The sequence below is a fragment of the Malaclemys terrapin genome, chromosome 17 (assembly GCF_027887155.1).
Source record: "Malaclemys terrapin pileata isolate rMalTer1 chromosome 17, rMalTer1.hap1, whole genome shotgun sequence".
Taxonomy (NCBI): Eukaryota; Metazoa; Chordata; order Testudines; family Emydidae; genus Malaclemys; species Malaclemys terrapin.
In genome coordinates this window covers 26,932,355-26,955,905 of record NC_071521.1, presented here as the reverse complement: position 1 = coordinate 26,955,905, position 23,551 = coordinate 26,932,355, and the positions used below count along the sequence as shown (strand labels likewise).

General features: G+C 56.9%; 1 protein-coding gene across 2 annotated transcripts; it reads left to right on the top strand.

Moving 5' to 3' along the window:
• The first annotated feature begins 1,149 nt into the window (after window positions 1–1,149).
• On the top strand, window positions 1,150–15,577 carry LOC128825038 (fibrinogen-like protein 1-like protein). Of its 2 annotated transcripts, XM_054007045.1 has the most exons (4): window positions 1,150–1,272; window positions 7,901–7,977; window positions 12,409–12,548; window positions 14,486–15,577. In XM_054007045.1, exons 1-4 carry the CDS (start codon window positions 1,165–1,167, stop codon window positions 15,112–15,114), a joined length of 954 nt encoding a protein of 317 aa, XP_053863020.1. In that variant the 5' UTR covers window positions 1,150–1,164; the 3' UTR covers window positions 15,115–15,577. The 2 variants fall into 2 exon arrangements, with proteins under 2 accessions (XP_053863020.1, XP_053863021.1); XM_054007046.1 differs by lacking the exons at window positions 1,150–1,272; window positions 7,901–7,977 and adding an exon at window positions 9,686–9,848 and having other exon boundaries at window positions 12,409–12,552.
• Window positions 15,578–23,551: the final 7,974 nt, after the last annotated feature.

Here is a 23,551-nt window from a genome sequence, read left to right as displayed (position 1 = left end):
GGGTCAGTCTGAGAGAAATTGGCTGGGGTCCCAGTCTCACTCTTCTAGCGGGTGCCATTTCCCAGCTGGGTTCCTTACCCCTCTGGTGCAGCAGCAGCTGGTAGAGCCGGTAAACCCCCTCCCTGGCCTGCCGGCTGATGTCCTTGGCTGGGTCACTGACGGACAGAGCTAGCTGTGCCATGTGGTGACCCATCCTGGGGAATTCCGCTGAGTTCTAATGGACGGGAGAGGGAGAGGGGTCTCCATCAGCATTTTCCTGTCAGCTCCCAGTCCCCGCCGGGCCAGGACTCTCCTTCCCCTCAGCCCCTCTGCAGGAGATGCTAGAGGATAGGAGCTAGAGCCAGACCCTTAATTTCCTCTGCCCCCAAGGAAGCCTGGAGCACAGGGCTGTGGGCAGGGCCCTCCATGAGGACTTGCTTCCCCAGATGCTCCAGGATGACAGGGAGGCATGAACCTGGAGCACAGTCCCGTTAAAAGCCCAGACTCACCACTTAACTAGGACAAGAAGAATTTGACTCAAGCCAGGCTCACTCTCTGCTCTGACTCTACCTCCCCAAGAGGAACACTCCTAACCCACAGCCCCTGCAGCAGCAGATCCTACAGCCCGTCGGAGCCAGCCCACCTACCCCTGGAGTAAGGAAGCTGGGGTCAGAGGTCACTTACGTCAAACTCAGGGAGGGTGATGGTGAATCTGAGCAGGGCCGTGCTGCTCTTAACGGCCCTGGCTCTCTCTCGCGGCACCCTGGACACGATCCAGTAGTTAATGTGCTGTGGGGAAAGGAGGCATTGCACTGACTGCCCTGACCAAGGATGCCCACTGGGGGCCCGGCTAGGAGGACAGACTGGAAAATGGATCTAAGAGTGAAGGTAAAATTGCCCCCACCCCTCTCATCGGGCTCACCTCCAAGATGTACTGGAGCCTGTCATTGTCTGGGGACTCTGCCAGCAGGTTCCCCAGCATGGGGTCCAGGAGGTCTGGCAAGACCCTAGGCAGATCCTGAAAGCCAGGGAGAGCCATGGGTCAGAGTTAGGGAAACTGGGGCTACACCTGCCACAGGATGGGAAGTGGGGTCTCTGGGAAGCACTGGTGAGACCCCCAAACACATATCCTGCCCTCTCTCATTCACATCCCACTGCAGGCAATTAGCAAGGACTCATGGCAGGATGACAGCTGGCTCTTCAATCCATGACTTTAGCATGATCTACCTGCACTTGGGTGGTGTCCTTCTCCGTGCCCAGGGTGAAGACGGCGTGCAGGGCAGGTCGGAAGAGGTGGGTCTCCAGCTCTGGCTCCACGGCAGGTGTCATGGTGCTGGCAAGAGAGAGGAGCCGGTATTAGACTGTGCAGTGCGGGAATGGGACTGGCACCAACACGCAGGTGAAACTGCAGCGAAATAGGCACAGGCTGAAAAGAAGGGAAACTGAGGCACCGAGCCAGGGAATGATAAGGCCAAGGTTTCTCAGACAGACAGTGGCAGGGCAGGAATAGCCCCTGTCCCTGCACCCTGCTGCCCCTCCTGTATCTGATCCTGGGTGTGAGCCTCTCCCCAAAGCCGTTGCAATGTTACTGGAGTGAAAAGAACAGTCCAGCCAGGAGAGAGTGACCCTTCCCCCCACCTCTGCCAGAGGAGCCACCCTTGGGCGGTGACCTGGGAGGGGGAGGGGCAGTGACTCCCAGCCCTGGGCCTGAGCAGCACTGGGGTTAGGGGAACCGGGCCGGAGGGTCTCGGTACCTGAGGTTGCCCACAGCAATCAGGGAGTTAGCGAGGACGGCGCCGGGTGGAGAGTTATCAGGCAGCTCCTCAATGAGCTCCTGTGAGACCCAAAGGAGACAAAGGAGCGTGTGAGATTCGGGCCTCACTGACACTTCCCAGTGAGGAGATTACACAGCCAGGGCCCCACACAGCCAGCAGGATCCCCCCACCTGCCCCCCGCTCCTCCGATTCCTGCCCAATAGTGACCACTCTCCGAATTTCTCCTGTCTCTTCTCCCCAGTCTTCAGCCCCAGCAATCCCTGCCCTCAGCTGCCCCTCCAGCACCAACAATCCCCCATCCATTGGCCTGGGGAGACCCCTGCCCCTCCCATGTCTCTGTCTTTCCTCCAGCTGCTGGGCACCGTGTCTCACTCACCACAATCCTCTCCGCCACAGCCGCCTTGCAGCAGTGCGGCTCCAGTGTGTCCTGCCCTCTCTGCTGTGCAGCGAGACGCGGGGTGGATGGCGAGCAGGAACACGAGCTGCTGGGCCTCCTCCTGCACCCACCAGGAGTGGGGTTAGGGGAGAGAGAGCCAGTTAGCCAGGGACCTCCCTGCCCCCACACAGCAGCTGCAGGACTCAGGCCTGAATGGGGGATAGTGGGGACCCGCCCATTGTCCAAATCACCCACCACTCCACCACAAGCAGGGTCAGGAACTGGGACAGTGCCTGTGGGGGGAGGAGACCCGGCTGGTGTGTGACAGACACCCCCACCTCTGGGGTCCCAGATCATGGAGGAGAAAGGTCCCCATTAGGGCTGGTGGATCATCAGGGACAAGACCTCTGCAGGGGGTCAGGTGCTGGGAAGGGGCAGGACAGTCTCGGTTCCAGCACAGCTGGGGTACGTTTGTACCTTTTCTCCGCCTTGGAGCTGCTCTCGGCTGTTATTGAGAGCAGCCTCCTCTGTGGCCACGTCCACCCATTCCTCCTCCTCGTCCCCTGAGTCCCTGGCTGTCCCTGCACCAGGGAGAGAAGGGGACAGGGTGACGCCTGCTGCCACTCGGGGGAAGGACAGGGGCACGGTGGGGCAATGTGTCCCCTTCCCACCTCCGGGACCCAGGGCAGATCGAGCCCCACACTCCCCCCTCTCAGTGATGCCTTTCGCCCCCAACTCCTTCAGGAGCCCATAGCAAAGAGACCCCTCCAGACTGTCCTGGACTCCCTGAGAGGTGCCTCCCCCCAACGGGAGCACCAAGGACCAAAGTGGCAGCATCTAGTGTCAGTGGGGTTCATGTGGCTCAGGCCTCACCTCTGGGCTGGGGACCCGCCCCCATAGAACTGATCGAGGGCCTGGGCCCAGGGTGTTCACGGCCCCGCCCTCACCTCTCCCTGAGCCCAGCCTGACTCCTCACCTGGAACAAAGCTGCGGCGCCCATCGGCCTCGCTGCTGCCCGAGTCCCAGGCACTGCTGCTGTCCCATGGGGAGCGGGCCGAGCTGCTGGTGGTGGGACAGGGATCCTCCACCTCCTGCCCTGGGGAGGCTGGAAGGTCCTCAGTGACCGGGCAGGGCGATGCCTCCTGCTGGGAATCAGGGCTGGGCTCCTGGGGCCGGTGCTTCCCACACAACAAGCCCCAGAGTCACCCAGTCCGGCTCCCCTCCTGCGCCGGGTCCTGCCTGCCCAGCCGCATCCTGGCCCAGCTCCATTTCGGCCTGGCCTCTCCCATCTCGGCGCCTGCACTGGGAGCGGGTTTTCTCCGCCAGAAGGCTGGGCACTTCCACCTCCTGGCCTGGCCGGGAGCTCCTTCCCCGCCAGTGGGGACGGAGGAGCCGCTCTGCTCCTGGGGAAGATGGCAGCTGCTTCCCTCAGGCTCTGGGGCCACCTGCAGAGCCTTCTTCCTGAACCTCCTCAGGAGCCTGGCCATCCTGGTACCGAGCGGGGAGCGGGTGTGAGTCTGGGGTCAAGGCAGCCTCTCACTAACCAGCCTGTTTGGTCCCTCCCCATCCCTGCCCCAGCCAGAGCAGCTCCTCCTCCCCCACAGGGGTGCATGTAATGCAATCTACACGCACTGGCAGGAGTTCATTGCATGATCTGCTCCCAGCGTTCCCCCTCGTCACCCCTGGGGCTGCAATGCCCGGGGAGTCTCCTCCTTTTCCATCACTGGGTTCAGTCACTTTGGACAAGCAGCTCCCTCCTGCCATCCCAGGCCACAATCCCCGCCAGGCTAGAGAAGGAACAGAACCCAGGAGTCCGGACTTCTCCTGGGAAACCATTCCCCACGTCAAAGTCCCGAGGCAGAGCAAGGCCAGGGCCCCCGCCTTTCCCATTGATTTCCATGCTCAGCAGCTCACAGGGTCTGGCCCAGCTCAGAGACACTCAGCCTGGGGAACGGTCTCCCACAAGGGAAGGGCTGGGAGCCCCATTGCTGGGACCTTTCCAAACACACTGGAGATGGTTCTGGAGAAGCCCCTCCCCGGTCTGAGAGTGAGGGGCTCCTGGGGGCGGTTTGCAAATCCAATCTCCTTTGGGAGAGATTCTTTCCCCCTCTTTCTGCCTCTCCCCAGACAGACAGGGGACGCCAATGGGGAACCCTAATGCCACTCACTTGCTCTGCTGACGGAGCGATGGATAGAGGATGTTCAGTGTCATACCTCGCCCTTCTCCTCACTCCCCAAAGCCAAGGCAGGCTGGAGAGGGTGGTGGTGACCTGAGGAGTTACCCTGCCCAGCCAGCAGGCAATGTGATAGCACTGAGCTTTTTCAGGGATCTCTGACGAGAACTGGGGCACAGCACTTAGTTTGTTGAAGCCATAAAATGGAGACAGGCACCTCTTCTCTTCTCCCAGCACCCCAGATACCTAAAAGGGTGGGACTCACATCCCTCAATGGGCTTTAAAAGAGACAATGGTTACAATGTGGCCCCGACCATTTCTGGTTTCTGCAGACTAGATGTTTTAGCAAAGTTTAGAATTCCTTGGTGCTCAACACCGTGAAACTCCCCTTTCTCCTTCACAAAGGGCTTATAGCCCCTTATCTCACCCAGGCTCTCGACTGCCCAAAGTTGGAGAATTGTCCCTGTTCCCACTGCAGAGCAGCCCCCACGACACACACACAGAGTACTCCTGGTGGTGGGAGGGGAATAGAGGAAAGGACAGAAAGGAGGGAGGGATGGAGGAAAAGGTAAAACAAAAAGGACAAACCCTAATGTCCCCAGTGATTCTAAGGGACAAAATCCCAGGTGGGCAATAAAATTCGACCACCTTAAGCTAGTGTTTTCCATGCCTAAAATTCAGCTGGCGCCAGATGCAGCAGACTGAACGAACACGTTCCAAACCTCTCGGAGGCTCTTACCTTCTAAACAGGGACGTCAGTTTTCTAGTGAAATCAGGAAAAAGAAAGGAGAAAACTCAAAAGAGGTTCCTCCTGGTGCTCACATACATACTCTCTCAGACCTCAAAGAGAGATCTCGAGAAGGAGACTTGCTGAAGCAAAGCCACAGGGGTCTCTGAGGTTTCCCTGGCCCTGCGCCCCTGTCCTGCCTGGCTGACGTCAGCATCCCTCTGTGAGGTCACCACTTCCCCAGCACCTTTAGCCAATAGGCTGAGGTCCTGCAAAACGCCTTTGTGATGTCACTGCCACACCCACCCCTCCCCTGCAGTGCTAATGTCCTGCCACAGGGCAGACACTTTGGAGGTTTGAGCTACTCCCTGTGGATCACCCCGCTCAATGAGTGTTCATTCTAGGAAGCAAGCCGGCTAGACAGTAAAACATAACAAGCTGCTCCCAATGCTACACTCGGTTTCTCAGAAATTAGTAGACTTTATGGCCAGAAGAGACAGTTAGAGCATCTAATCTGACCCCCTGCATATCACAGGCCTCCTGTCTACCACCATAGCTACTTTTGGGGCAAACACATTCCGGAAAGGCATCTAGTCTTTATTAATGACATCAAGAGATGGAGAATCCACCACTTTCCTTGGTAGCTTCTTCCGGTATTCAATCATCCTTGCTGTTGAATATTTGTGCCTTATTTGTCATAGGAATTTGTCTCTTTTCACCTTCCAGCCTTTGGGTCTTGCTCTGCCTTTCTCTGCTAGACTAGAGAGCCCTTTAATACTCAATATTTTCTCTCCATTAAGGCACTTCAACACTTCAATGAAGTCCCCTTCAATCTTCTTTTGATAAGCTAAACAGGTTGAGCTCTTTCAATAGCTCACTAGAAGGCATTTTTCTCCAGCCCTCAGAACATTTGGTGGCTCTTTGCTGCCCCAGCTCCAATTTCTAGGACCATCTTTTTCAAAGGAGGACACCAAGACTGGAGGCAGTATTCCAATAGCAGTCTCACTGCTGCTGTGTCACCTCCCTATCCTACTCACGGCTCTGCTCCTTCGTCTAATGATGGCTTTAGCCCTGTTCACCACAGCATCACACTGGGAGCTCATGTTGAGTGGCTTCTCCACTCTGGCCCCTAAATCCTTTTCAGAGTCACTGCTTTCCTGGATACACGTCCCCATTCTGGAGCTGTGGCCGGCGTGCCTTGTTGCCACGCATAGGACCTTGCATTGGGCTCTGCTCAAACTTGTTTTCTTTGAATGGGTCCAGCTCTTTATCACTGCCCTCTCCCCATCAGGAATTACCACTCTGCCTGTATTTTGTCACCCCCCAATCTTATCCGCAGTGATTGTATTTTTTCTCCCAATTCATTGATAACAATTATTTTAAAAAATTAGTCCTTGAGAGCTTCTTCAGACCCTTAGTACCCAGGACCTGCTCCCCACATCACAGTGAGAAATGCTGTCCAGCCCTGCTGGTACATAGGGGATAAGCACAGAACAAACGTACCTTTGGGAGCTGTGTTGTCCATAGGCTCTGAACAACATGTGGGGGTCAGCAGATTACAAACGCACGACAGACCTGTAGTGTAGACAGGTCCCAACTGTGTCTTGGTTTCCCACCCTGTAAAATGGGGAGAACAAACAAAACCTTGATTAGCTCCATTTGATAGCTGGGGAAACCGAGGCACCCAGCGGTGCAGAGACTCGCTCATGGTCCCAAAGCCAGGAATAGAAAACAGCAGATCTGATAGCCAGGCCTGGGACCTAACCCTGGTTTTCCTGGCCTTGCTGCTCTAAGTTTAGTCACAGCCGCCATGTCTTTTCCCCTGTGTCCCTTAACCCCACGTCACTGCAGAAGAGAGATTTTCTGGTAGCCAGCTGGCTCTCCTGCATGTGGATGTCGTTCCAAAAGACGTGCTCTGGCTCAGTCCCATGCTATGGTTGGCTGAAGGAACCACTTGGTCACATTCTAGGCCCTGAGTTATACAGGAGGGGCGACTAGATGCACATAATGGTCCTTTCTGACCTGAACCTCTATCAATCGCTACATTTTCTGCTGCTAGGAAGAGAACTCTGGACCTATTTTCTCTCATTCACTTTCAGTCGGAATAATTTCAATCCAGGCCAAAGGATTTCCTCTTCCATTGTGTCTTCAGCCCCTTTGCGAGCAACCAGTTACTGTTACCCACAGGTTTCCAGTTTCAACAAGTCCCAGGGTGCGATGGCCAGGAAAGGGGTTGGAGCTCAACTGCACCTGGCCCAGGTGATGCAGCTCCCTAGGGGAAGGGAATAAGTGTGGGGGTCACATGACAAGACGCAGCCTGTGACTAGGACCCAGGCCTGCTGAGAGATAGAAGGGCAGCCTGTGCTCAGCCAGGAGAGAGACCCCAAGGGAAGCAGGCATGGGAGGGGCTTGGAGAGTCCTTTAAAGGTCAGGGACAACCTGGGAAGGGGCCAGGCTGAACACTAAGGACCAGGCCCTAGGAGGGAAAGACAGGGCAGTTTAGGAGATGGGGCAGATAGTCCAGTTGGTTTTGACTCTCAGGACCAGACACCCAGAGGTGAAGGTGATTGTCGGGGCTTCTGTCCTTCTTCCCCAGTGTAGATTTGATAGTGGAGAAGACTGATGCCGTAAGGGGGAAGTGAGTTACCCCAAGGTCACCCAGTGAGTTTATATGACGAATGCATACTCAGAAGGATCCAATAGAAACATGGATTTTCCAGTCTCTTCTTTCTAGGAGTCCCCAGGGCCTAAGGTAAAACCCCTGCTGCCCCTCCCCATTTTGCTCACCTCCAAGATGTGCTGGAGTTTGTCTGTGCTGGGGGGTGCTGTCAGCAGGATCGAGAGCTCGTCATGCATGTTCTCTGGGCAGAGCCTGCCAGCGGAGGGAGACCAGGGGTCAGGAGCCTGCATTAGCACCGATGTGCCATTGACCAGGAGCTGGCTGAGGTAAGTGTCGCCTGGCCGGAGCTCGCACCGAGAAACCCTGTCCCAGATCGGAACCCCCTCCCACACCCAAATTCCCTCCCAGACCTCACACCCGGCACCCCAACCCCCTGCCCCAGGTCGGAACCCCCTCCTGCACCCTAATCCCACCCAGACCCCACACCGCCACCCGCACCCCAATCCCCTACCCCAGCCCTGAGCCCCCTCCCGCACCCAAACTCCCTCTCAGAGTCCGCTCCCCACCCCTCTGCCCCTGCCCGGATCCCCCTCTGGCATCCCAAACCCCTAATCTCCAGCCCAATCCCAGAGCCCGCATCCCCACCGGAGCGCTCACCCCTCTCTGCACTCCAACCCCCAGCCCCAGCCCAGTGAAAGTGAGTGAGGGTGTGAGAGCGAGCGACTGAGGGAAGTGGGCTGGGCTGGAGTGAGTGGGGGTGGGGCCTTAGGGAAGGGCATGAAAGGGGTTGGGTCAAGGGCGTTTGGTTTTGTGCAAGTAGAAAGTTGACAATCCTGCTTAAGGACCTTTGAAAAGCAGCCTCCTTAGCACCGCTCCTGATACCAGGGGCCAAGGCGCCCCCGGACATGAGAACCACAATAGGCCAGAGTAAAACGCTGCGTTAGAAATCGGAGCTCAGGCTGCCAAGCGAACGATAGCTGACAGACAGGAGATGCGGGAATTAAGGTTGTGCCTTCAGCCAGCAACTGGTGTTCATCCGTTTGCACCACACACACACCTGTAGGCAGGGCCACTATTTCCTTCCCTGCCTGTTTAGCGTCTCTCGGTCCTTACTGTGCCCCTCACTGTGGTGTCTGAGTGTCAAACCAAGGGTTTGACGTGTGCATATGAAACTGCCTGACTGGAAGGACGTGGTTTGGTGTGGATCAGTGACTGCTGGGGCGATTGGTGGCAGAAGGCTCTGAGGGCCTGGCTCATTCCGACCTGGCTCATTCCAATGGCTTCTACAGCTGAGAGCAGCCCAGTCTCCTGCCTGGGTCCGACGCAAACCAGGAAGTACAGGACCACGGTTAATAAGAGCAGCTCAAAAGATCATTTTCTCTGAGCCCAGCCCTGCACAGATTTCCAGCTTAGGTTTGCATTTTCAGCAAAAGTTCTTCTTGATTATTTTCTCCCAACCCCCTTCTGCCTCCATAATAGCCAGCCACCCCGTCAGTCGCATCCTGGGGCGCTCCAGGGACAGCGTGTGTGCGTGTATGTGTACGTCTGTATATATGTGTATGTGTACATGTGCGTATGTATGTGTTTACGTGTATGTGCACATGAGTGTGTGCACGTGAGTGTGCGTGTGTATGTGTGTACCTGTACCCCAGTCAGATGTATACATCTGGATTTCCTTTGAAAGAATTTTCAAATTGAGCTGATCAAGTGCAATGGCAAAGCACCCAGTTCCTCTGCCCCCCAACTGCCTTCGCTGCTTTAACGTACAACCTGCTCTGCTCGCACCTCTCACTCCTGAAAGCCCTAACGCTCCAGGGGAGCAGGCCGTGCCCTGCCCTGCCCTGGCTGCCCCGTGTGTTACCTCGGAGGGAATCGTTCCAGATTCCAATGGGTGGCAGGTCCAAGGAAGAGCCTTATCTGGGGGAGGCTGTACCAGACCCGCCCGACCCAGGCAGGCTCCCAGGTACTCTCTGCTCGGGGCTGATAAGGCTTCTTAGCAGTTTCTCTCCAAACAAATTCCAGTTCAAGACACCTGAGAGCTCCACAGCAGGGCAGCATCCCCAGAGCGCAGCAGGGCGGGGGCTAGGGGGAGCAGTCGGTAGCAGCACCTGCCCCTTGTACGTCAGGAGCGAGAAGTGCCAGCCCCTCTGCACAGAGCAGCAGCGTTCAGCCTGAGCCACACGTGCTGGGTTGATGGGTAAGAGCGGGCTCGGAGAGCCAGAGGGTCTGTGGGGCAGCGCTGGGCCCTTCTGCTCCACACTAGGGCCGGGTGGGCGTGTTCAGCTGGGATTGGAACCCACGAGCACTTGTGGGTGTGAATGTGGGGCTGGAACGCAACGTGGGGCGTTCCCACCTCGCCCGGGGGCGACTGGGGGGAAAGGCAGAGAGACACCTGGGCTGAGACCCCAGCTCCAGGGAGACAGTCACCCCTGCCCAGCCGGGTTAAATTGCCCAGCTGTGTGACAGCCCACCCATCCCCGAGGGGTCCCCCCCCCGGTATGTCACAGCAGGGTAATGTGCGTACTGAACGGCAGGGGTTGCCAGAGACTGGCTGGGAGAGGCCTTTGGGGATGGAGGAAGCAGCACTAAGGTACATGCCAACCTCCCTACAGAGGAGGGGCCATGCCCCGCAGGTGTGGGGCAGGGAGCTGGGACACTGCGCGGTGGGTCATTGTCTGGCCCAGGCCCTTCCTAGCCGGAGGCCGAGGCCGAGGCATTTCCTTCAGGTCACCTTCCGCTGCAGCTTGGCCACGGGCCCCCATAGCCACTAGCCCAGCCAGGGATCCCAAGTGAGGATTGTCACGGCTGGCTCCTCCCTGCCGCCAGCAGCTCTTCACTGCCAGGGAATTCCTGAAATCCTGTGTGCCCCTCCCCCACCCACCTCCTGGGGCTGTGAGTGCCCCCCCTGGACAGGACAGCCCCCCCCCCCCAGGGCTCTGAGTGCCCCTGACCAGCCCCCCCTCCACCTTGACACTAAACTAGGAGGCGTGGTAGATACACTAGAGGGTAGGGATCGGATACAGAGGGGCCTAGACAAATTAGAGGATTGGGCCGAAAAAAACCTGATGAGGTTCAACAAGGACAAGTGCAGAGTCCTGCACTTAGGACGGAAGAATCCCATGCACTGCTACAGACTAGGGACCGAATGGCTAGGTAGCAGTTCTGCAGAAAAGGACCTAGGGGTCACAGTGGACGAGAAGCTGGATATGAGTCAACAGTGTGTTCTTGTTGCCAAGAAGGCTAACGGCATTTTGGGCTGTATAAGTAGGGGCATTGCCAGCAGATCGAGGAACGTGATCGTTCCCCTTTATTTGACATTCGTGAGGCCTCATCTGGAGTACTCTGTCCAGTTTTGGGCCCCACACTACAAGAAGGATGTGGAAAAATTGGAAAGAGTCCAGTGGAGGGCAACAAAAATGATTAGGGGTCTGGAGCACATGACTTATGAGGAGAGGCTGAGGCTAGGTCTACACTACCCACCTGAATCGGCGGGTAGAAATCGACCTCGCGGGGATTGATTTATCGCGTCCCATAGGGACGTGACAATCGATCCCCGAATCGGCGCTCTTACTCCACCAGCGGAGGTGGGAGTAAGCGCCATCGACAGAAAGCCGCAGAAGTTGATTTTGCCGCTGTCCTCACAGCGGGGTAAGTCGGCTGTGATACGTCGAATTCAGCTACGCTATTCACGTAGCTGAATTTGCGTATCTTAAATCGACTCCCCCCTGTAGTGTAGATGTACCCTGAGGGAACTGGGATTGTTTAGTCTGCAGAAGAGAAGAATGAGGGGGGATTTGATAGCAGCCTTCAACTACCTGAAGTGGGGTTCCAAAGAGGATGGAGCTCGGCTGTTCTCAGTGGTGGCAGATGACAGAACAAGGAGCAATGGTCTCAAGTTGCAGTGTGGGAGGTCCAGGTTGGATATCAGGAAAAACTATTTCACTAGGAGGGTGGTGAAACACTGGAATGCGTTACCTAGGGAGGTGGTGGAGTCTCCTTCCTTGGAGGTTTTTAAGGCCCGGCTTGACAAAGCCCTGGCTGGGATGATTTAGTTGGGAATTGGTCCTGCTTTGAGCAGGGGGTTGGACTAGATACCTCTTGAGGTCCCTTCCAACTCTGATATTCTATGATTCTATGATTCCTGGGGCTCTGAGTGCCCTCAGCCTGTCCCCCTCCCACACCCCGGGGCTGAGTGACCTTGGCCAACCCCCGTCCCTTCAGGAGGAACTCCCAGTACCCACCCAGCCCCCACACTACAGGGTTCCCCTCTCTGCGGCTCTGTGGCCATCCCTTCCACCCCCCTGTCCCTGGGGCTCTCATTACCCACCCTTCAGGCCTCCCCAGGGCTCTCAGTGCCCCCCCCAGCCCCAATCTCCATTTTCCCTTTCTCTCACCTACTCTCCCGCCCTCCCCTGCCCGGTTATTTCCATGGCACAGGGGTGTCTCTGTGGGGCAGGAACATTTCTCCAGGGCGAATCCCAAACTCCTCAGCACCAGCCTCCCTCCTGGGAGTCTCTGTCCCAACGGGGCCGGTTCCTAGCGTCTCCTCTCTGCCCCGTGCATGCCTGGCCGGTGGCCGGCTACCCAGCCAGACTGACGGGCGAGGGCGGCAGTGCCAGGCTGTGCTGGGCGAGGCGGGAGGGTCCAGCAGTCCCAGCTCTCGGTTGTGCCATTCCCGGGCACAGGGAACTGGGAGTCGCGGCTCCTGAAGGGCGGGTTTGTGTTCCCAGCTTCTCACCGGCTCTTCCCTTTTGCAGCTGCCTGGTGCCCTCGTCTCCTGCTCCTCACCGGCCTGCTGGCCCTGTCAGCCCCAGTTCTCACCCTGGAAATACACAACCTGAACATCTTAAAGGGACCCACCCATGCAATCCGGAACATCCACCCAAAGCACCTGAAGGCAGGTGTGCCATGTGTCTGCTTCTATAGCCCTCCCCCCTGGCCCTAGGGGTCCCCGCCAGCCCTGGGGCCCCAGGACGTCACTCACTGGCTGCCTGGGGATTATGGAGGCCTGAAGCCACTGGGAGAAATTACAATCCAACCGTAGCTCTCTATTCAAACCACGCTGAGCTCTTTGGCGGTTTGAGGGAGGGGAGGGAGGTTCGGGGGGGCACAGGGGCTGGCCCATTGCAGTGCAGGGAGTAGCACGGGACAAAGCCAGGAGGTGCTGGTTGCCTTGGGCAGCAGAAGGGGCGTGGAGGAGTGAACTGGTGCAGCGTGGGCCCGAGCCAGGCAGGGGCAGACGGGATGAGATGGGGGTGCTCGGGCAGCAGGGCGACTGGTGCAGAATTAACACAGAGCTCGAGCTAGGCAGGGCAGGGCTGTGCAGAGCTCGAGGGGAGGCGCGGGGGCTGGAAGCTGCTGCAGGAGGAGCTGCAGAGCCAGGGAAGGGACTGGAAGGCACAAGGTGGTGTGGGCAGAGCCACGGGAGCGGGCGGTGAGTTTGGTGGCTGCATTTGGGCCAGACTGGAGGGGAGCAGACAGAAACCAGGTAGAGCGGTGAGGGGGTTTGCAGAAGTGTGGGCAGAAGAACGGTTTGTCCTGGATGAGGGTTTCAGGGACATGGAGAAGGGGAGGCGAATGCACTGCTAACACTCTCTGGTGCTTGGGAGACAGTCTCTGACAACCCCTCATGTCACGCGGATCTCCCAATTCCTGTCCCTACAGATCAGAGGCCCACGGTAAGAGTATCCCATGCTTCACCTATCCACGCCCTGCAGAAATGAGATGCAAGAACAACAAGAAGCAACAGAGAATCCTGTGGCACCTTTAAGACTAACAGAAGTATTGGAGCATAAGCTTTCATGGGTGAATGCCCACTTCATCAGACGCAAGATTCACCCACGAAAGCTTATGCTCCAATACTTCTGTTAGTCTTAAAGGTGCCACAGGACCCTCTGTTGCTTTTTACAGATTCAGACTAACACGGCTACCGCTCTGATATGAAGAACAACAAGAGTTATTCACACAGCTTCTCCCTGCAGGGCACAACAAGGCATTGGGATGCATTGTCTGACCGGGCCATAGGGGAATCCCCAGGGATTATACAGGCCCCTGGGAGCAGGAACTCTGATGGCAGAGGGTGGGAGGGTGTGGGGGAAAGGGCTTGATACACACAGGCTGTAACGTGTCCTGCAGAGGAGAAGCTTTGGGTCATGATCTTTCTGCAGGGAAAGTGGCACTACTGATAGACTGTGTGGGATCCAGGACCCAGGGCTGTGACCCACTGGGCCGTGTCCCTCACTACTGCAGGTGTGGGGAGTTTGCAGCTAAAATTTGGGATGAGTGGCAAGATCCTTTGACTCCACAGACTCCTCCTTTCCCTGGCAGCTGGTGTCGGTGGCCTCAGCACACACGCCCTGTTGGAGAGCCCTTGGCACAGGAGTTTGCTGAGAGCTGAGGGGGTGAGGAACCCGCTGCTGTAAGATACAGTCACCCCACAGGACACACGGTGCTGTTAGCTTGCAGTGTCCCACGCATCGTGTCTGCCGTGTTAAACACCTCCCCGAAAACCCCTACAGAGTATGAACAGGGGCCTGTTTGTCTTCTGGGAAACCTACGTGTGCACGTGCAAAGTAGCTAGTTAGAGAATAAACTGCCCAGGAGTGGGTGACAGGACCTAATGCCAGGGCTGTGCCAGCAGATTCGGGCTCAGTGTCTGCATCCATTGTTGAAGCCTCTTTGACAATGGGCTGGCAAAGCATGCGGGGTGTCAGTGCAGACACTGCTGTCTGTGGCACACCAGAGGGGCCCTTTCTCACTGACCCAGGGTGGGAAGAGCTGAGCAGAGTTCTGTTCCACGGGGTTTAGTGAAAGCGATCTCTCTCTTGTGCACAGTCTGGCCCAAGGACTGCAGCGAGATAACCTGGAACAGGGTCAGTGGCGTCTTTGTCATCCAGCCCACAGGATTCCACCAGATTGTCGTTTACTGTGACTTGAACAGCACCAGCGAGGGCTGGACGGTCCTCCAGCGGAACCGGCACGACACACAGATCACCTGGGCTGAGTCCTGGAGCACCTACAAGTACGGCTTTGGCAACGTGCAGGATGACTACTGGCTGGGGACGGAGTACATCTATCGGATCGCCAAGCAGAAGGTCTACCAGGTCAGGTTTGTCATCCACGATTCATCCGGCACCATGAAATACGCAGACTACAACCTCTTCGGTCTGGAAGACGAGTCCAATGGCTACAGGCTGAGGCTGGGCTCTTACACTGGGACTGCAGGGGACGCCATGGCCCCAAACAATCCTACCACCGTGCATGACAACATGAAGTTCTCTGCTAAAGACCTGGATCAGGACACTTATGGTGGGAACTGTGCGTCTAGCTATGAGGGGGGCTGGTGGTACTCGGCTTGTCATTCTGTTCGACTGAACGTCAAAGGGAGCATCACTTGGGGTAGTTTCTGTAGTGGGAACTGCCAAGCCTCCGCCATCCTCATCAAACCAGCGTCCCACTGTTAGTCACCCCTTCCCCACCCTCCTGTCTGCAGTGAGGCCAACCCCTGCTCCACGAAGAGAGGGAAAAGGGTCAGCGTGTGTCATGGCCAAACCTCACACCCAACTCGGAGGGGGAAGTATCATGTTTATCCAAAATGGGGCAACTTTCTCTTTTCTTTTCTTCCGTGCACTTTCCGAGCTAATCTCTGCTGGGCACTTGTGCTTTGCGTTGACTTGACTTAGTGATATTCGTAATCAGAAGAATCATTTGCAAAACCTGCAGTATCCAGATGTAGAAGCTCCTGGGAGAGTAAATGCCTCAGATCCGTAGTGACTTTTCAGTGTCTTTTGCTCTCAGACTCATGGGCAGTTCCAGAGGTCACAGGGGTGAGGAAATCCAGAAACACAGAAGGGTTTTTATAAACTCCTGCTCTACTGCTCATTAGCAGGGATTAAAGCTTCACATTAAAAAGGCATTTTAAATGTGGTGGCCCCAGTTGGTAACTTTCTGTTCCCTGCCACTTACTCTCTGCTGTGCTCTCGTGGGCACCGTACTGCGTAGATCCATTCCCAGTATTCTCAGCCATCCTGCCTTTTGGGAGTTGGGCTGGCAGACCTGGCTGGGTTCCTTGCCCCACAGTCTTAGGGGTCTGCAGGTTGCTGTGAGGGAATTTTCGGCAATGGCCTAGCAGGATTTGAAAGCCAGGCCTGCACATCTGATGATATCTGGGTAGCTGCAGCAGTGGCCTGAGGGGCCCTTTAATCAGTACCTTGAATTACTGTCCACGTGTGCAAGTAGGTCCTAGTCCAAAGCCAGTTGATAACAGACAATCTTCCATTGACTTCAGTGGGCGTTGGATCAGGCCCTAGTGTAGGGTTGTTGGGATGGGCCCGTTGCTGCCAACTGCACCAAGAGTAACTCCTTGGGCCACCAGTCCTTTCTCACGTTTGGGGGAGGAGAGACTGGGATGCTGGGAGAGGAGACTATGGGCTACCTGCTGTCGATGCAATACCCAGAGAGAGCCTGTGGGGCAGACACGGGGTGTATTCCACTCCCACAGCAGGGGGAGTCGCTCCTCAGCCTGAGAATCAGGGCTCTGTCCCCAGCTTTGCCTGGCCATGTGCTTCGGTGAAGAGGTCACAGATCCAGGGGCTGTCTCCTGTAAGGGCTGTTGCTTGCTGGCCGCAGTCAGACAGTCACATAGCAACAAGCAAAAATGGGGGGAGGGATTTTCCAAAGGTCACAAGTTACTTAGGAGCAGAGAGCCCATTGAAAGTCAATGAGCAGGGCTGGATTTGGGGGTGGGCAACCGCCCAGGGTGCAATGGTCCAGGAAGGCTCCGTGGTCAGGGGGCTGTCCATGCCCGTGGGACCCATGTGTGTGGGGAGGCCTGGGCAGTCGGAGAGCGGCGGCTGCTGGCCGGGCTCCCAGCTCTGAAGGCAGTGCTGCCGTCAGCAGCAGCGCAGAAGGAAGGGTGGCATGGTAGGGTGTCTTGTCACCCTTCTGCAGGGAGTGGAGCTGGGGCGGCTGCGGCTGGGGCACGCAGCTCGAGCCTGTTCACCTCAGCCAATCTCCGGCCGAGCCGGGAGCCAGGCCCTCCCCATCCTCCTTGCCCGGCGCTCCAAAAGGCAGCGACCCCCGGCCACAGCGGGAGTCGACCTCACGGAGATCCTACCTGCTCCCTCAGGGCTGCTGCTGCACTATAGGGAGCTCATCCCCCCCACACCCTGGGGCCTGTCTGCTAGGGTTACCATATTTCCACAATCAAAAAAGAGAACGGGGGGGGAGCCCCGCTCTAGCCCCGCCCTGCCCCGCCCCAATCCACTCCCTCCCACTTCCCACCCCCTGACTGCCCCGCTCAGAACACCCAACCCCCCCACTCCTTGTCCCCTGACTGCGCCATCCTGGGACCCCTGCCACCAACTGCCCCCTAGGATCCCACCGCCATCTAGCCTCCCTGCTTCTTGTCCCCTGACTGTCCCCTCCTGAGAACCCCCACCCTAACTGCCCCCCTAGGACTGTACCTGTCCCCTGACTGCCCTGACCCTTATCCACACCCCTACCCCATATTCATACCCCTACCCCAGATAGACCCCCGGGACTCCCATGCCCTATCCAACTGCTCTTTGCTCCCTGACAGAACCCCCAGAACTCCTGACCCATCCAACCCTATCTGCTCCCTGCCTCCTTGACCCCACTCCACACCCCTGCCCCCCTGACAGCTCCCCCAGAACCCCCGACCCATCTAACCACCCCGCTCCCTGTCCCTGCCTGTCTCGACCCCTCTCCACACCCCTACTTATACAGGGTAAACTCAGAAATTGTTTGCCCTCTATAACACTGATAGAGAGATATGCACAGCTGTTTGCCGCCCGCCCCAGGTATCAATACATACTCTGGGTTAATTAATAAGGAAAAAGTGATTTTATTAAATACAGAAAGTAGGATTGAAGTGGTTCCAAGTAGTAACAGACAGAACAGAGTGAATTACCAAGTAAAATAAAATAAAACACGCATGTCTGAGCCTAATACAGTAATACAACTGGGTACAGATAAAAACCTCCCCAGTTCCAGAATGCTCCTTTTTACAGACTAGTCTCCTTCTAGTCTGGGTCCAGCAATCACTCACACTCCCTGTAGTCACTGTCCTTTGTTCCAGTCTCTTTCAGGTATTCTTGGGGGTGGAGAGGCTATCCCTTTAGCCAGCTGAAGACAAAATGGAGGGGTCTCCCAGGGGGTTAAATAAACTTTCTCTTGCGGGTGGAGACCCCCTCCTCTCTCCTATGCAAAGTCCAGCTCCAAGATGGAGTTCTGGAGTCACATGGGCAAGTCACATGTCCGTGCATGAGTCAGTTTTTACCAGCCAAGCCACAATCCTGGGAAGGCTCTGATGTGGATTGGCATCTTCAAGTTCATTGTTGGCTGAAGTGGTTTTTGATTGGGCACCTAATTTGCACTTTTCTCAGGAAGCTGTCCAAATGCTCTACTAGGCTAGTTAAAATCAAGCAAGTATACAGCCAATATTCCTATGTGGTTTCGGGGAAAGCAAAATTTTCTGTGGGAAAAAGTCAACTTTGTTGCAATGGCAAATACGGCAGGAGAGGGGGCAGCATGAGAGAGGAACAGGCCGTTTGCTCGTGTACACACAGCACAAGAGAGACACAGGAGAATGGATCTGCTCTGCTCCGGGCTGGGAATTGCTTTGTTTGCTCTCTACAGAAGGGAATGCAAACTGTTCAGCAATCCCTCCCCACAACCCGTAAGAAGAGTTAATGCTGAACGTGTGTCAGTGGGGCCATCTACCGTCCAAAGCAATGACTACATTTTCTGGACAAAACAATGAGGCCTTTGGACACCGAACGTCAGGAAGTCTGGAGACGGACAATGAAAGGAACCCAGCACCGCCCCACTGGTCTAGGACCTTCCACTCCAGCAGTCTGAAACTGGCCACTCAACTTTATCCCCTGAAACTGACAACACGTCCAACTAGTTTCCTTGCCTCAACTCCCATTGCTCTGCAACCTGCACTGCAGAGCTTCCTAAAAACGTCCCTTGTCCAGCCGTGCATCCCACCCCATTTCCAGGGCTGTTCACAGACCAAAGGGCAGCCTGGCCCGGGGGCAGAGCAGCCAGGCTAAGCCTGTGGAGTGACCCCGGTGATGTGACCGGGGGGAACTGGCTGAATCCCTGAATTGTCCGTTTCCAGACTTTGTGCAGTTTGGGGCTTGGGAAGCTGCAGTAGTTCTGTGCAGAAAGTGCATTTAGGGGCCGTTAACTAGACCGTTCTGCATTGATGCCCACACGACCCCTCCTTCCATGCACTACCCTCCCCTCGTCCCTCCAGGCTCCCGCACCCGCTGTGCCTTTCTAAGGGGCTGAGGGGTTTAATCACAGAACTCTTGTTTTACTGCTTCAAATGAACTAGTTTATTTGGCCACGTAGCAGATCGCTGACTCACTGGCGCGGCACCTCCTGCTGGTCATCCAGGAATTAGCTCAATTCCAGCACTAGGAGCGCCTCCTGCTGGCCAGTGTCTCTCCTGCTTCCAGCCCCCATGTCCCTCACAGACCCCAGTGCCCCTTACCTTCACACTCTGGGTCTCCCTTCCCAGGGGAACCCCCTCCCCCATGCCCACCTTGCCTCAGTGGCTCCTGCCAGTCGTCATCGAGCCCCCTTTCTCTGGGGCAGACTGCATCTGTCATGGCCACTCATCGCTGGCAAGGGCATTGGATCAGCTGCTTCTGCCTATGCCCAGGCGGCACCTCTGCAGCCCCAGTACCACCCTGGGCCTTACCAAGCCTCAGCCTGGGGAATTGCCAAGCTGGAGCCCCCCAACTCCTCTTGCCCATCCCCAGCCCTGCTCTGCTTCAGGTCCCCTGTGCTCCCCGGCAGCCAGGCCCTTCCCACTCCCAGCTGGAGTGAGACTGAGCCAGCTCCTCCCTTAGCCCTTCTAGCAGGGCCAAAGCTGTGGCTGCCTCTTCAAGCAGCCTATCTCAACTGCCTTTAACCTCTTCTCCTCGGAGCAGGGTTACTGCCCCGCTCCAGGTCACTTTTCCTTCTTTTGGCGTAAAGGGTCTTTTTGGAAGGGGAAATCCCTGGCTTAACAGTCTTTAGGTGTTATTAAAGCCCCTTGTCGGCAACGTTAGGGTTACCATTCGTCCGGATTCCCCCGGACATGTCCGGCTTTTTTGAGTTAAAAATAGCGTCCGGGGGGAATTTGTAAATGTCCGGATTTCCCCCCCCATGCAGAGCGTGCGCAGCTTACAGGGCAGCCGGCCGGATGGTGCCACTCGCACGGGGCTCCGGCAGCCAGAGCCCTTCCTCCACTTCCCCCTCCTCTCCCCTGCAACTTGAGACCACTCCCCTCCTCTCTCTCCCTCCCTCCCCCCGCTGCATTCGCAAATCACCGGCCGGCCGTTCGCCTCGGCCTCCGGCAGTCTGGAGCTCCGAGCCTGCTCCCCTCCCCCGCTGCCGAGCGCGCTGCTCTGCAGCACAGTAAGGGGGCCGGGGGCCAGAGAAGCGGCAGGGAGGTTCTGGGGGGGGGTAGTCAAGAGACAGGGAGCAGGGGGAGGGTTGGATGGGTCAGGAGTTCGGGGGGGGCTGTCTGGGGGTTGGGGGTGTAAGGTTTTGGGCAGTCAGAGTACAGGTGGGGGGGTCTCAGGAGGGGGCAGTTAGGGGACAAGGAACAGGGAGTCTTAGGTAGGGGGTGGGGTTCTGGAGGGCAGTTAGGAGCAGGGGTCCCAGGAGGGGGCAGTCAGGGAACAAGGAGCGGGGGGGTGTTTGGGGGTTCTGGGGGCGGGGCTGCCAGGGGGCAGGGGTGGGGAGAGGGATCGGAGCAGTCAGCGGACAGGGAGCAGAGGGGTTTAGATGGGTTGGGAGTTCTGGGGGGGGCTGTCAGGGGGTGGGGAGTGGTTGGATGGGGCGTGGGAGTCCCAGGGGTCTGTCTGGGGGTGGGGGTGTGGATAAGGGTTGGGGCAGTCAGGGTACAGGTAGGGGGTATGGTCCTAGGGGGCCAGTTAGGATGGGGGGAGGGTCTCAGGAGGGGGCAGTCAGGGGACAAGAGGCAGGGAGGCTTAGGTAGGGGGTGGAGTCCTGGGGGGCAGTTAGGAGCAGGGGTCCCAGGAGGGGGCAGTCAGGGGACAAGGAGCGGGGGGGGTTGGGAGTTCGGGGGGGTTTCTGGGGGGGGGTGGATAAGGTTTTGGGCAGTCAGGGGACAGGTAGGGGGTAGGGTCCTAGGGGGCCAGTTAGGATGTGGGGAAGGTCTCAGGAGGGGGCAGTCAGGGGACAAGAGGCAGGGAGGCTTAGGGAGGGGGTGGAGTCCTGGGGGGGCAGTTAGGGGCAGGGGTCCCAGGAGACAAGGAGTGGGGGGGAGGGTTGAGGGTTCTGAGGGGGCAGGAAGTGGGAGGGAGTGGAAGGGGCAGGGGAGGGCTAGGACAGGACGGGGGCGGGGCTAGGGCGGGGCTCCTCACGTCCTCTTTTTTGATTGCTGAAATATGGTAACCCTAGGCAACGTAAGCAGGGGGTGAATGAGCTCTCCCCTAACATCTAGCCGTGAGCTGGGGGGAAGAGTTCAGGAACAGGCTGTATTTGCACAGACACGCTACTGTGCCTAGGTAATGAGCCGATGGAGCTGTTTTGCCAAAGGGATCCGTTTTGGGTGCTGTGGGTACAGTTCATGATAGTGTTGAGTGCAGGGGTGCTGAAGTGCTGTTATCCGTATGAGTAAAGGGTGGCAGAACCAATGGGAGATTAATGCACAGGCCCACAGGGCCCGTGCCCAGGGGCGCCAGCCAATTTGGGGGCCCCTGCAGGAGCGCTGGAACCTGTGCAGAAGTGAGGGTGCCACTGGCTCCAGAACTGTGGCCCCGCTTGTCCTCGTCCCCTGTGGCTCTGTCTCCTGCCAGGCTGGAAGCTGGAGCCTGGCTGTGGTAAGAGGCACCCAGGGAGCCGGGGCCAGTTGTGGGGAGCCCTGGACCCTCCACCTTCCCAGGGTGGGGGGCCAGGGAGCCCGAGAGCAGCCAGAGTCTGTATCCCCACCCCCAGGGAATGCCACCCAGGGTAGGTGGAGAGTCCGGGCCTCCCCACTGTGACTTCGGGTCGCTGGGCAGCTCTTACCACAGGCCAGCTTCAAGCCAGGCCTGGGAGTGGAGCCTTGGGGGGAAGAGGAGGACCAAGGGGCAGGACCCCATGGTGAGGGGAGCTGGGGAGACCAAATGTTCTTTGTACCCAGCACCCCAATAAGCCTTAATCGGCCTCTGGGTGGTGTGGGCAGAGCCACGGGAGCGGGCAGTGAGGTTGGTGGCTGCATTTGGGCCAGACTGGAGGGGAGCGGCCAGGAGCCAGGTAGAGCAGCTAAGGGGAGTCTGGGTTAGTCGAAGTCATGACACCTGCACTGGATGGATCAGGAGCAGTGCTTTGAGGACTGGCCCTGCCTCCATAGCCCTGATTGGCTGGGGATGGGCACACAGGAGAAGCTGGCCTCCTGCCCCATCCCTCAGAGCCCTGGCTGGCTGGAGAGCTGGCAGGAAATCCTGCCTCTCCTGCCTGCTGCCAGCCCTTCTCCCACCCTTTGAGAAGGGGCTGTCGGAGAGACATGTGCTGTCCCTGCAGGGACACAGCAGGGCCCAGGGGAGCCTGAGCTCAGGGCTGGGAGCTGGGCCCAGGGAGCCGCCCTGCGCATGTGCGAACGGGCCCTGGCCCAGAGGGAAGGAGCCTGTTGGTGCCCGATGCAGGCAGAGCCTATCATGCCTCTGGGATTGGTGCCCGGCCCCCTCATGCTGATGGTTCTTGGCAGTGATGCGGGGCTGTGGCCAGGCTGAGGAGGGTACCAGGGTGGGTCTCTGCTCTGGCTTTATGGGGAGGGGGTGCTTATAAATGTATGGATGACATAACTGGAATATGTTTTCTGCTGCCTGTGCCATGTAACATATCTCCGTAAAGGTTATGGTCTACTATATCTATTCATCCTATTTGTACATATATATCATTTTCTACTCGAGCTTAAGAATATGGGCTGTATGCTTGCCTGATTTCTAAGTAAGCTTTGTGAGGCATTTGGTCAGCTTCTTTAGGAAGGAATTCGCCAGGTTAAGTACCTGATCAGGAGACACTTAGGGAACAATGCATCTTGGAATGCTCCAATCCACATGAGAAGTCTTCCTGGAGACATGCAAGATGCCATGTGGACAATGGCGTCGGCCTGCAAAGACTGAGTCATGCAGGGGCATGTGACTTGCCCAGGTGACTCCAAAACTCCATCTTGGAGCTGGGCTTTGCATAGGAGGGAGGAGGGAAGAGGGAGGGTCTCCACCCACAAGAGACATCAGGAATCAAAATACTCAAAAACCAGTGGGAGAACACTTTAACCTGTCTGGTCATTCAGTGACAGACCTGCGGGTGGCTATATTACAACAGAAAAACTTCAAAAACAGACTCCAAAGAGAGACTGCAGAGCTAGAATTGATATGCAAACTAGACACAATCAACTCCGGTTTGAATAAGGACTGGGAATGGCTGAGCCATTACAAACATTGAATCTATCTCCCCTTGTAAGTATTCTCACACTTCTTATCAAACTGTCTGTACTTGGCTAGCTTGATTATCACTTCAAAAGTTTTTTTTCTCTTAATTAATTGGCCTCTCAGAGTTGGTAAGACAACTCCCACCTGTTTATGCTCTCTGTATGTGTGTATATATATCTCCTCAATATATGTTCCATTCTATATGCATCCGATGAAGTGGGCTGTAGTCCACGAAAGCTTATGCTCTAATAAATTTGTTAGTCTCTAAGGTGCCACAAGTACTCCTGTTCTTCTTTTTACCCACAAGAGAGAGTCTACTTAAACCTGTGGGAGACCCCTCCATGTTGTCTTCAGCTGGCTAAAGAAGGAGCCTCTCCACCCCACCCCAGGATACTTGAAGGAGACTAAAACAAAGGACAGTACCCCACCCCAGGATACT

Bases quoted from the DNA above. Each gene is read 5' to 3' on its own strand.
- LOC128825038 (XM_054007045.1), top strand. From the start codon at position 1,165: ATGACAGCTGGCTCTTCAATCCATGACTTTAGCATGATCTACCTGCAC. The intron at 1,273-7,900 runs GTGGGTCTCCAG...TTCTCTGGGCAG, and splicing joins TGCAGGGCAGGTCGGAAGAG to AGCCTGCCAGCGGAGGGAGA. The intron at 12,549-14,485 runs GCAGGTGTGCCA...TCTTGTGCACAG, and splicing joins TCCACCCAAAGCACCTGAAG to TCTGGCCCAAGGACTGCAGC.